The following is a 13,409-nucleotide window of genomic DNA, read 5'->3' as shown; positions in this document are numbered from 1 at the left end:
CTCCTTCCCAAAAACCATGTCTCGATGGATTGCATGCATACTAGCTAGCTAAAGCTTAAATGAAGTCAAGCTAGCTAATCATGTTCGCAAGTAAGTAATTTTATATCATTTTCTGCTGCGAGCTCCAGATGATATAAAAAGTTATTGACGGTAATTAATTTCCTCATTATCTTTTGAAAGATCCAGATCAAGTCTTCAGATAAGGTCATATTATCTTCCCATTGATCTTTGATCATTTGGCCTATAGCTTGTTAAGCCCAAGACTATCAAATAGATCTTTCTAGTATTTAGAATTTACTGTCTTTAGTTTTTTTTTTTTTCTCTCTCTCTCTCTCTCTCTCCCCTTTTCCTTTTTTCAATGAGAAAATAAAGAGGATGAAAATAAACGATGCTCCTCCATACTGATATATACTATAGGGACCATGCAGGAACGCATATTAGTCACAATTCAAAAGGCGTTTTTAATTTTCAAGAAAAGTGGTGCATGTGATATATTCAAAAGAGGCACATCCTCTATCTAGAAAGTACGACCTTTTGGCCTTTCTTATCAACAAGCTGCTGCTACTGCTGGCTAGCGAATTAAGACACGTACATACCCACCTCTCTCACTTCCATGTTCCTAAAAGTTAGAATCTTCAACGTTCTCCGATCGACCTTGACAAACCTACTGGAGGAGTACTGTTCAAAGTTCCAACCAAAGGAGTCAATTAATCTTCTCTATGCATGGTATGAAAAACCTCATATATCATCGATCATGCAGTAGTAGTCCGGATTCCTAGCTAGTTTCTGATATCTTGATGCATGATGAGATGGATGTTGCAGATCATCATCAGTGACCGCGTCGGCTGGCCATTTTTGTTGACAGAAGACAGAGAGCACAACAGAACATGCCCAAGGGAGGATTGTGTATGAGCTGCTTGTGCTCTCTTTCCTCTGTCAGCAGAGTTTTGATCTGGCCAGATCAATCCCTAGCCTGGTTAAGGTAACAACATAATATATCGATCCCTCGCTAGATGTCCTGGTGTTTCTGTTATATATATTTTAGGTCTTGCATGCTAAGGTAAGATATACATACATATATTATTATATATATATTAAATATACGAATATATAACATATATCATGTGATGATCTATGCATATAATTACGTTGGAAATTATAAAACTTTGCTTTCTTAATTATGTCTTAGATCAATTAATTCGATTCTATTTCTTTCTAATTGGCTTCATAACATGATTTGAATTTTATACTTTCGGTCGCAAGTTGTAATATTATTATTTTTTTAATTTTTAAATATAAATTTCTTCTCGCTCTCCCTCTCCCTCTCTATATATATTATAGAGAGAGACATGCACATGACAATCATGTGTATATCCTAATTTGGTAATAATATTTATCAGGTTGGTTCATGGAATTCCAACAACTACCTCTTTAATTTATCTCATAAATTGATATTGATGCTTGAAAATATATAATTTATAGGTTTACTTCGTGTAATCTCTTTGTATCTGTTGCAGTTTTTATTAAATATTATCATATGCATATACATAAAATGGTTGAAGAGCACGAGGGAGAAAATAGTATTTGCATACCATAATTTATTATTGTGGAATATCCCATGCATCATATTGAGTTAATTTCATTGAATTATGATCATTAGATTCCTGTCATATAATTAATATGTAGCTATAGCTAGCTTAATTTGTAACTATCTACTCATTAACTATAATATGTAGTTATATTCTGAATTATGAACATTTATTTTTAATCATGTAGTGTGCTAATTTATGAATTAATGTGCCTATATATTAACCAATTAAATATATTCTCGTCATAAATCATAATAAATGAAAGGACGTTACGGATGTAGGACAATGCATGGTTTGACACTTTTAGATCCTGATCGATCAGACATCAATTTCGAAAAGCAAAGATTAATTATGATTATTAAGATGATCAGCAGCTCGGTTTTGAACTATATATATATATATAATTAATTTTTCAAGACTTTGTCGATTTTTAAGAAAAGAAAAATACCTTTTATACCCTTCAACTAGAAATTATGTTCGTAGCTTTCAATTTTTTTTATAAAAAATAATAAGCAGCCATATTGATATTCACGACGTGGAATGAAGGGATGAAGAAATAATCGCTACAAAAGAATTACTTATTTTTTATCAATTATTTTCTGTTAAAATGATTATTTTTTATCAAAATGAGTCTATTCTCGTTACATATATTTTTTTTTATTATAAATAAATCGTCACAAATATTATTTTTCTTGTAGTGAATATTGACCTCCTAAAATATTAGCAATGATAATGTAAATATCCTAATCAACCAACATATAAAATTCATTATTAATCTACGCACGTACCCTAGCAACACTTGCATGGATAGAAATTTAATCCCCTGATCTACTACTTGTAACTTAAGGAACGCGATGGCCTGATGATCGATTGGGCAAAATATGAAGATTTTAGTGCATAGTTCTTAAGAACCTTTGTCCCTAATTGTCACATGGCCGATCAACATTGGCAGATCGTGGGGTCATTTCGGAAAAAGAAAAACAGAGAGCCAGACAACATCCTTGATTAATTGGTTCCTTAATTTCTGATTAAATATTAAAAAATAATATTTACAATCGTAGAATGTGTGAGCGTCGTGCAATTTCTTTAAAAAAAAAAAATAAGTAAATACAACACCCACATGGATAAAACTAATTTTTTAATAATGGGTCACACATTTTTTCAAAGCGATTATGCAATACTTATGAATTTTACGACCGTATGTAACATTACTCTTAAATATTCATAACTCTGGCCAAGATTAATGAACTACTTGCATCCAAATGTTCTGCAGATAAATGTTAATTAATTAAATTGGTGATCTGTTGAAGGCAAAAATTAATTAAGCAGCAAATAGGATTGGATCTGATCCGTTATTCCAAAGTAGGGACTCCATATTCCAAATTCCTCATTCAATGAATTGATGCGCGCACAATTTGGCGCAATGGGTAGCGGCAACGCAAGCTTACGGCAACATTCCTCTAATCTAAATTCCTCATTTTCTGTTATTATTTCATAGTGAAAATGGTCAACCTCTATATAATTAGATTTTTATCTTGGACAACTTTTGATGTACTGGTTTCCGTTTCAATTTATAAAAATGAGCAATGCTAGATACAGTCCTCAAATGGGGATTGCAATGCAAGCCTAGGCATTTTTATCTTTAAATTTTTGTAAAATTACAAAAAGATCTCTCTTAAAATGATACGTTTTCTCATTTAATAAAAAGTCTGCACATGCAATCCGAAATCCCTAAGTAAGGACTGTAAATAGAATTTTTCTATAAAAATACTAGTCTACTTGAGGGGAAAAAAAAAAAGAAGAAGAAAAAAGTAGGGACTCCGTATATAGAACTCAATGGTTTTCTCTACAACTTTCTTTCTTTTTTGTTTATTTTTTTGTCCTCTCTTTGTGTTTGTTTTGGAAGTACTGCCACTATTATATATAGCAGTGCATATGCTATACTATTACAAATATCAAAAGAAAAGAGTTTTTTTCTCCCCTCGGATAAAAAAAGAGCTGAAATATTGAACACAAAAGATAGTTAATGACCTCCACAGAGGATGATGACTTGTCAACTTCTGATGATCTTCACGAATCGACCCTGCAAAGTTGGAAATATAAAATATAGTTATTACTACTGCATGAGTTAAAAAATGATAAAATTAAAATAACTTGATCGATCGATCGGCCATTAATATTGTTCAACAATATCATATGCCATTAATTCTAGAGTTATACAGATGATCTATCTGCTTTAGATCCATCAATGGTTCTACAATATATTATCATAAGAACTGTTACATACATAAAAAAATTATATTAAAAAAATAAATTTATAAGTTGACGTAATTTCATGAGATTCGTTAAATTTATTTTATAATAAAAGTAACTTTACAATATGATGTATCGTATCAAGACACATCAGTTTGTAATTTACTTTTATGTAATACTTTTATAGTTAAAATATTTCTCTAATATTATTACCACTAATTTATACTATGAATCTTTTAAAAACCGAGGAGGGGGCTGGGGTAATTATAACCTTAATACGGGGTCGCTTCTCAGCATTAAGCCTACGAACTTCGTATCTGATACGTTTTGAGAAGAGTCTACTCTGCCTCTTCTCCTTGTATCTCAACACGCTTGCTTCTCTCATCATCTGCCTTTTCTTCCAACCATGAATATTATCTTTGCCTAGTCCCTCATGATCTTGATCTTCCTCCTTCACTTTGATCACTTTCAAGCTTTCAACCATTTCAGGAACCGCCCATTCATTCCCAACGCTGCCCCAGCTCTCCACTAAAACCTGCCATAAAATCATCGATCAACATTAATATATTTGTTACTTTGATATGTTCATGCACTGTCATAACCTCTACTAATTCCATGTACGTCACAAGCCAACATCGATGCAATTTCAAGCTTGGCGCATTAAAACATAAGTGCTAGCTAGCTAGATGATCTACAAATAAAAGTATATATCGAAAGAAATTTATAAATTAATATGACTTGATATAAAACCATATATTAGATTTGCTTTAAATGAAAATAAATTTTACAATCTAAATTTATAAATTTATTTTTATAAAATTATTTTGTAAACCAAGCAACGACCATTTGATCTCATTATAAAAATTACTTATTGATATATCTTTTTATTTTTGTTTTCATTATTGGAAGGGGGAAAAGAATATTGTCACCTTTGAATGAGCAGCTTCCATAAAATGGGAATATATATTTGTTGGGTTACCACTCTTTTAAAATTAAGTTTTTTTTCGCTTAGGAAAAAATAAGTTGCATTCATATACTAGAATAATTCAATCCAAACAGGTCAAAATAAGAGATCAAATTGCAACGATGGATATACAATCATTTTTATAATTATTTATATATATAAATATGTTTTAAAATGAAAATATTTATATAAAATAATAATATTTTTATAAATAATTTTTCAAACATATGTTTTGTTTATTTTTACAAATGAGATGAGATGAAATGAGTTGATATTAAAATTAAAAATTGAATAAAATATTGTTATAATATATTTTTTTAATATTATTATTTTTTTAAATTTAAAAAAATTAAATTATTTATTTTATTTCGTATAAAAATTTAAAAAATTATAATAATAAAATAAGTCAATATTAAGGTACAGTGCTGTCCCCAAAAGATTCCAACGAACAAACGGGTCGGTGAACTGGGCCATATCCACAGCTGGCTAAGGTGCAGTACTGTCCCCGAAAGACAGAAAAGTGTTGATGCCCAAATATCTCGATGCAACATATCATATAATTACTATGTCATGATATATAAAATGAAAGGAGAATTGCGTTTTCTTTATTTAGAAAACTAATTAAATTCCTGTAATGAAATCATTTGTGCAAATTAGTGCAAAATAAGACTTTTTGAAAAAAATTGGCTGCCAAAAATTTAGTCTTGGTGATTTATATATATATATATATATATTATTAAATTTATTATAATTTATAAATTAAATTATTAAGTTGTGCGATGGTAATTAAGACTTTGGAATATAACTTTTCTTTGTTAAAATCTTACATTGGCAGAGTCATGCACAAGTAGTTGCTGCTGATAATGGTCGTGATGCAAGTCTGGCACAGTCTGTGGAGGGGTCTCTTCTGCAATTAAAAGCGGGCCCTTATCCGACCAAGCGTTTAAGATACCCTCATAATCAAGCTTCAACGACAACCCCTTGTCCATCTTCCTCGGCATCCGCTTTGGACACCATACTTCCGCCGCGCAGCTACTCACCTCGGCCTCCACCTCCTTCTTCTCCACCAGTAACTCTGAGTAACACACCCACTTTTCCTCGCTCGGTTCCCTCTGTTTGTTCCTCATGGCCGCTCGTACCAGCTTCGAGCTCGCACAAGTACTACTGTTGCCGGATTTGCCACCGACAACATCACCTAATTGGTCGTTATCCTGTTTGCTGTTGGCGTACGTTAGCGATGGCGGGGCAGAGAGGCAGTCCTCCTCCGAGCACGAAGCTCCCGCTAGGAGGCTGTTAAGGGTGGCGCCTGGCTCGGAGTCGAAGAGGAAGGCCACGTTCTCGTCGTGTATGTCTTTGTCTTCAACGAGGCTTTCTGGGTGTAAAGGGAACAGGTTCAGTTGGTGCTGGTGATCATCGCGGTGGTTGCGGGCCATTTGGGTGGAGTTTTGTGAGTTTTCTCGGGGGAGCGTTAGGCGGAGACTGAGGAACTTGGGCTTTCTGGTCTTGGTTCTTATTTTCCGAGCGGGTTTAGGTGGTTGTTGTCTGGCTTTCTCTCTATTGCTTATTGGTCCGAGACGTAGCTTTCATATCCGGGGGCCTGTTCTTGTTGCACATGTCTCAGATCACACTCACACACAAACACACGTTCAAAAGCTCTCTTAATTTCTGGTTCAACTTGCCACGGGTTCCTCGCTCCAAGGTGGGCGGTTGAAGAAAAAGCGAGAAAAAAGTGAGAGACTTTTTGTGGGGGCCAAGGCTTGGAGCCTGTACGATGATGTGATAGAATGCTTTATCAACATGTGGGCTGACAGGATTGGGTGAGGGACTGGATTGTGTTGTTATCCAGATGAGCACTGCTACGGTCCCGAATTCGGGTCTCAAAATATGTTTCGAAAGGAGTAATTTTTTTTTAATGTATTTTTTTAATCATTATAAATATTTTTTAAAAAAATAAAAAATTTATAATATAATTTAAAAATATTTTTTAATCCCATTCGGTAAAAAAAAAGAAAAAAATCCCATTCAAAACTTTTTTTTAGATCCCGAATTCGAGGGATGGATCTTGGATTCACTCATTGGATATTTAAAAGTTCAAAGCTTTCCCTATTAACTGTGCAAAGCTTTCCCCAAGCTGCACTTGGTTTCACTATGCATGCAATCACCGTTTAGCTGTAAGTCTCCGATTAACGTTTTTCCCGTGATGGCGGCCTTTGTTCGTTCATTGTCAAAGCTGAAACTATCTATCTTTCTAGGAGCCTGGCTTCCAGTTTCGCCTTTCAAAATGAAATAGTACTTTTGGTTTTTGATTACTAGCGAACGTACGTATCCAAAAAAATGAAAAACCAAGAAGCCAGAGGACTCTGGCACCGGCACCTGCTACTTTGATCTTTGATGTGTGATTTCCACTGACTTAATTATGAAAGGCTCTGCCTTCTTTTGTGACTTTGTGGATGTAGCTAGCTAGCTAGCAGCCTTGTTTTAACCTCGTATATTTGTTCAGTTGTTGTTGAACTTGTTCCATATAAAAAAAAACAAAAAAACAAAACAAAACTATATATATTACGTATCAAGAAAAAGATCTTTGGTAACCTAGTCAATTTGACATTAATGCCTGTGCATATCAATTATTTCCCGTAAAGAAAAAACATTACATTAATTTTGTCGAGACATTCGCTGGGGGCAATTTTTTTTTGTACCTACTAGTCTTTTGACCTTTCCGGCTCAAAGGGCTTGCAGTACCTAACCCCCTGGTTGGATAAAAGTAAAAAACAAAAAAGAGGTGGGGGGCATTCCGAGAATTGAACTCGGGACCTCTCGCACCCTAAGCGAGAATCATACCACTAGACCAAATGCCCTTTTACTTTGCAACTGTAGAAATAAAATTATTACTCAAATGACAATTTGCTCACTCGTATGGATGGTGAGAGAGAGGTGTCAGGTGACATCGGAACTGGGAATACGCATTTCGGTACTGAGTAAAGCGTTGAAAAAAGTTCATCACATTCTTTACAACGGTGTAATTAAAGAGAGATAAAATATATATTACGTGAATTTTATAATATTATATATATATATATATATATAGTTTGTAATTTTATTAAAGTATTTAATTGATCTATTAAGCATGAAAGTATATACATGATTTGTGATTTCGTGGTACGTGCACCAATATTACCTCTATATAATAAACCAAAGTTCCGCTACAGCAAAAAGGGTCTCGAATGGTGTATTTTTTTTTATATATTTTTTTAATTATTATAAATATTTAAAAAAATAAAAAATTTACAATATTATTAAAAGATATTTTCTTAATTTTTAAATAAATAAATAAAATACTATTCGGGACACAAATTTGGGTCTCGAATTGGAGACCCAAAGCATTTTTCAATAAACCAGTCCGTATAAAATGGCCCAATTGCACGATCAGGACCAAGACCATGGAATACGGGCCTGGCTGTTCAACAAATTACTGTGCTGATAAACTTTGGTCCCCCAATTAAAGTCTTATATAATATATGGATAATGCTAGGCTGCCGCCAGCTGTAACTGATGGGTGTGTTCACCTAAGTAAAATTTATTCTTTTTATTTTTTTAATATCTTTACATATTTTTTTAAAATAAAAAAAATATATCAATATACTAATAGTTAATTGCTTAATCAGTAAGTAAATAAATATAAAAAATTAAATATATGAACAGTCAAAATGAGTAGACAAAATGAGAGGACAAAGTAACATTATTCTTAAACAATTCATGTGAAGATCCCCTGATCGTACGCGAGGATCAAACATTCAATTATTCAAACGTATTATAATTATAATGAAATTTATATCAATATAATATAATGAAAGGTCATAAGCGACAAGCTAGATTTTACATTAATGCATTGTATGTGAATCATATAGTATTTGTTTTGTTAAGAATTGAGTTTTTCCCTGGCCTACCAGACTTTAATTTTCCTATCAATCAATCTGCAGAATCGCCTGCTGGAGCTGGACCTAAATTTACACGGGCATCGAGGGCTTACATGCATCTATATATATATATATATATATATATATATATATATATATAATTGTTTGCTTCTAGCTAGTCCTGTTTGCCTATTACTGATCTCTCTCTCTAGATCTCTCTGTGCCATAGCTAATTAAGATGATCCCGGCCTGGTTTGGCAATAGCTATTTGGAAGAAATAATTAGTTCTCAAACTGTGTGATTGAGAAGATTCCGACATCGGTCTCCTTGTTCGATCGGAGGTTGACGAAATCTATTAACTGAGGGGACAGGAACCTGCAAGCAATCCACCCTCGTGGGGGCCTCTTCCCCATTTGCTTATTAGATGTGAGGAGTACTGGTTCGAGCATGAGCAGGACTACCATGCATGCAATCCTGGCCACCCTGATCTTTGCGTAGGAGTTGGAGCTTCTGGCTTTCCTTCCTGTCATCCAATTAGAAGGGGTGGATCGCGCTGTATTTTAGATTCCAAACACCCATGATTTGGTCAATGGCAGTCAATTTTTATGCTAATAATTTAGTTGGCCATGCATCAACTGGTACGAAAACTTTACTGGAAGACTCGGACTTGAGATAAAAATGAAAAATAAAATAAAAGAAACAAGCAAAAACAAGCTAGAGATTATTTGCAAGAACTCTATTAGCTTGCAAATCTAAATTATATTAGTAATTAGCTAGAAGCTAGCTAGCTAGCATATATATCTGCGTATGTCATGTATAATATAATGATTATTTGGCCGGATGCTTGTGATCAATAGAGCATGCAAATAGAAAATTATTATGCTCCGATCTAAAATAGTCTGTTTACCCCGAGAATTAAACGCGCATACATAAAAACGAAATAGAAGAATTGTTTGAAGAACAAACGGACCATCTCCTACAGGTCCCAATTAATTAAACGGATTCCTCTCGATTAAAAACAAAAAAACTAACACAAATTAATCGTAAACAGATGCACTTATATATATATATGTATATGTAACAAGCTCGTGCGTGCACAAAGAATTATTCTGTACGAACAACATCTACAGCTAGTCAATCGATCGCTAATTTAGAAGACGAAGAAGCCGGCAACAAGGGCTACACCAGCGGCAGCAGAGATCTTGATGGCGGCGGTGGCGCTATTTTCCGAGGGTGCGGGGGCAGAAACATCATCAGCAGCAGGTCCAGAGGCGGGTTCTTCTGCAGGGGTGAACTTGCCTCCTGGGGCAGGAGGAGACGAGACCTCACTGTCGGGGGAGGAGGCAGAGTCATTGGATGGAGAGGCCGCAGGTGTGGAAGAAGAGGAGGTGGGAGGGGTAGCAGAAGCCTTGGGTGAGGAGACTGTGGGGCTCGAGGCCGATGAGTTGGGAGGGGACACGGAGGCTTTAGGGGCTGAGGCCGATGACGATGACTTGGGGGCCGAGGCAGGTGACGACGACGACGACGGAGTGGCGGGTGAGGCCTTGGGGGAGCTCGTAGGAGATTCCTCAGCATGGACTGCCGCCAACCCAGCAATCGCAACGCAAACAAGAGCCAAAACAACAACTTGATGACGTGCCATTATCTTTTGGTTTTCTGTGTTTTCGCTTTACAAATTCAGACAGAGTACGGGAAACCAGTAAGATGAATGATTGCAGTACTTCCCTAAGTTGTACAGAGAAACAGACTGCTCCAGAGAACGAGGTAATTAAGCGGACGGAGACGGGAAAGGAATATATAGGGTTAGGTATGGAGGAAAGTTAGGGAAATGTACGGCGCCGGAGGGGTACGTAAGACACAAGGTGGCATTATCATTTTGATTTTCGGTTAAATCAGTTGGTTTGTTCGTTGTAGGTCAAAGGAAAAGAGTGAGAGGAGGACGTTTGGGTGACCGGCCGGGTTTGGTGGCTTTGGTACAAACGTCGTTGCCAAACTTGGGTGGGTTCTTAAGGGCCAAATTAGATGCACCAGAACTTGTAAATTTGCACGCATCATCAAATATAACATTAGAAAAATACTTTAATCACGTAGATGTTTTATAAAATTAATAAATTCATAGAGTAACGTAATTTAACATGATACGTTAGATTGTAAAGTCACTCTTATATATTATAAAGTAGATTTAATGTATCCTATGAACTTGTATCAATTTATAAATTTATTTTTATTAAGTTTCTTTATGACTGTAACACTTCTCAATTTAAAAATATATACTTAAAAGAAAAACCAAGATTGCTCTAGCAAATAATAAAATAAACATAGTTTTGCACCTAAAAATATAACGAAAATGGCAAGAAGAGTAAGGTATATTTATGCTCCATTTGACCTTATGAAAAAACTTTATGGTATTATATTATTCTCAATTTGACCTTATTAATGCTAACCCTTACTACTCAGAATTAAGCAGCTGCAAAAGATGCCACAGGAATTGGAAGCTGTCTGGGATATTTGTTACAATGATATTACACGAGCCATTTCACCGAGTTCCAACAATAAAATGACAACCATATTACAACTATATATATAATAAAATAATATTTAAAAAAAATTAAATTCTCCATCTAGGAATAATATTGTCGCTGTGACAGACATGTACTGACGTCTCGAAGATTAGACTATATATATGCCCATGTAAATTATACATGTAATACAGTTTAACAAATTTTCTACTTTTTTTTCTATATATATTTTTTTAGAAATGCTTTAATCATAAAGATGTTTCACAAAACTAAACTTACAAAGTTGTGTGGTATGATCAATTGTAAAGCTAGCTACTTTAATTATTGTAAAATAAATCTAACGTATATATTATATGAAATTATATCAAATTGTGACTTTATTTTTGTGGGATCTCTTTGTGGTTAGTTATAATTCTTCTCTATTTTTTTACATGGTAAATCCTTTGCTAGTACTCTTATCTCTTAGATAAAGAGTAGTGATCAATACATACGGACTAAGGCTGTGCATCCGGACCAGATTTTTATTTGGTCTGGTCCGAAAACCGAATATTCAGCAGATCTAAGCAGTTAACCGCCCAGGTTATTACTATGCGGTTATAATAAATTTGTAACCGCCTGGATCCGGACACGTATCCAGTTTGGCCATGCTGTTACCCGTAATCCCACTATTTAAAAAAAATTATGATTAGGTCAAGCCGAAATGTCCTAGACTCCCAGCCTCCAGGTGATATCCTCACTCTCTCTCCCTTACTCTCTCTGCCCAAAACCCTAAGCCATTTTCTCCCGCTCTTCAGTCTCGATCGTCTCTCCCTCTCTTTAGAGTCATTAGCACAAACCCATCATGGCACGGTGTCCAGGTTCGTCGACAACCAACTCATAAAGATGAAGCTTGGAGGGGTTCACGACTGCAAGGGTTCTCAGAATAGCGCTGAGATCGACAGCCTTGCACGCTTTGTTGTCCTAGAGCACAACAAGAAAGAGTCCGTCTTCTCCTATTTCTTTTCGCCATCTTATTTGATTTCTTTATCTTAGGCCTCTAATTTCTTGTCGAGGTTTTGTTTGTACCGTCAGATTTAGTGGGTATTTCCTCTGTTTCCCACTTTGGCTAGATCTAAGTTTATGTGTTTGTAGATTTGAGTTTCTGTGCTTGTAGATCTAAGTTTCTATGTTTATATATATGCTTTCTAGTTTTTTTTTTTTAAATCTTCCAGCAAAAACATATGTTTGTATCTACAAGTTTGCAACACTATCGGTCTCTCTCAAATGTCCCAACATTCGATTAGTATGGTCATCTCTCTTTTATTGTTTGCTTGATGAGAATATATATATATATATATACATAAATATATTTTTATGTATATATATAAATGAGCAGAAAAATTAAATATCGGGCTATTGTTTTGGATGAGTGCTGGATGGATTCTCATTTTTGTTTTTCATTGTTTGGTTATGGGAAATGAAGGAAGACATTTAACCAAAAATGGGTTTTCATTTTCTTTTTTAAGTTTCTGTTTGCCTTCATATACCAGATAAGCGTTCATCAAGAGTTTCTAAAGTTGCTATCATTTTTTATCTCTCTATGTTGTGGGGGCGTTTGTGTGTTAAATTTGGGCCAAAAAAATGTAAGGCATGTTGTTGTTGCAGTTAAACAGGGTTGCTCACAACGTGTTTGACAAAAGGTTGAATAGAAAAACCAACTAATCCGAGTTTGTCAATGTCTTAAATATCAATCTGATGCTTCGTTATTGATAAAATTTGAAAGGGTTTTCATAACATTTCCTGTTGTGTTATCTTGTACCTAATCTTTTAATTAAAAGTTAGCCCATGTTCTAAGGCTGAAATGGCAGCTCCATAATGCAAGGTACTTTCTTTTTGTATTTGTTATGAAAAATGAGATGAAAACACAAAAGGGAAAAAAAAAGGGATGGGTCACTCTTTTTTTTTTTTTTAAAGCCTCCTAATATTGCCTATTTTCTATGCAAAAATCTATTTGGAATTTGATGAGTCACTCGCCACCAAACCAAGGCAATAGCAAAAACACAAAAACCAACACAAAAGAGCTTTCAACAAGAAATTTGCTACTGTGTTCTTTATGTTTGTTGTTGAATTTATGTTTAATGAGCAGTATATGTATCTAACTTGTTGTTGAGGGTTTTAGTAGTTTTTTCAA

General features: G+C 34.6%; 1 protein-coding gene and 1 non-coding gene across 2 annotated transcripts; both read right to left on the bottom strand.

Moving 5' to 3' along the window:
• Positions 1 to 3,429: 3,429 nt before the first annotated feature.
• LOC108986213 (zinc finger protein CONSTANS-LIKE 16-like) lies at positions 3,430 to 6,695 on the bottom strand. The gene is made up of 3 exons (XM_018958755.2): positions 5,634 to 6,695; positions 4,114 to 4,377; positions 3,430 to 3,672 (listed from the first exon to the last, which is right to left on the bottom strand). The coding sequence occupies exons 1-3, from the start codon at positions 6,237 to 6,239 to the stop codon at positions 3,643 to 3,645; spliced, it is 900 nt and encodes a 299-aa protein (XP_018814300.1). The 5' UTR covers positions 6,240 to 6,695; the 3' UTR covers positions 3,430 to 3,642.
• Positions 6,696 to 7,589: 894 nt separating this feature from the next.
• Positions 7,590 to 7,661, bottom strand: TRNAP-AGG. The gene has a single exon. It is a non-coding gene; the product is annotated as a tRNA-Pro (tRNA).
• Between the last annotated feature and the right edge of the window lie 5,748 nt (positions 7,662 to 13,409).

Source organism: Juglans regia, chromosome 10, assembly GCF_001411555.2.
Source record: "Juglans regia cultivar Chandler chromosome 10, Walnut 2.0, whole genome shotgun sequence".
In the NCBI taxonomy this organism is placed as follows: domain Eukaryota; kingdom Viridiplantae; phylum Streptophyta; class Magnoliopsida; order Fagales; family Juglandaceae; genus Juglans; species Juglans regia.
Note: the sequence above shows the minus strand (reverse complement) of the source record. Positions and strands in the feature narration are given on the sequence as shown.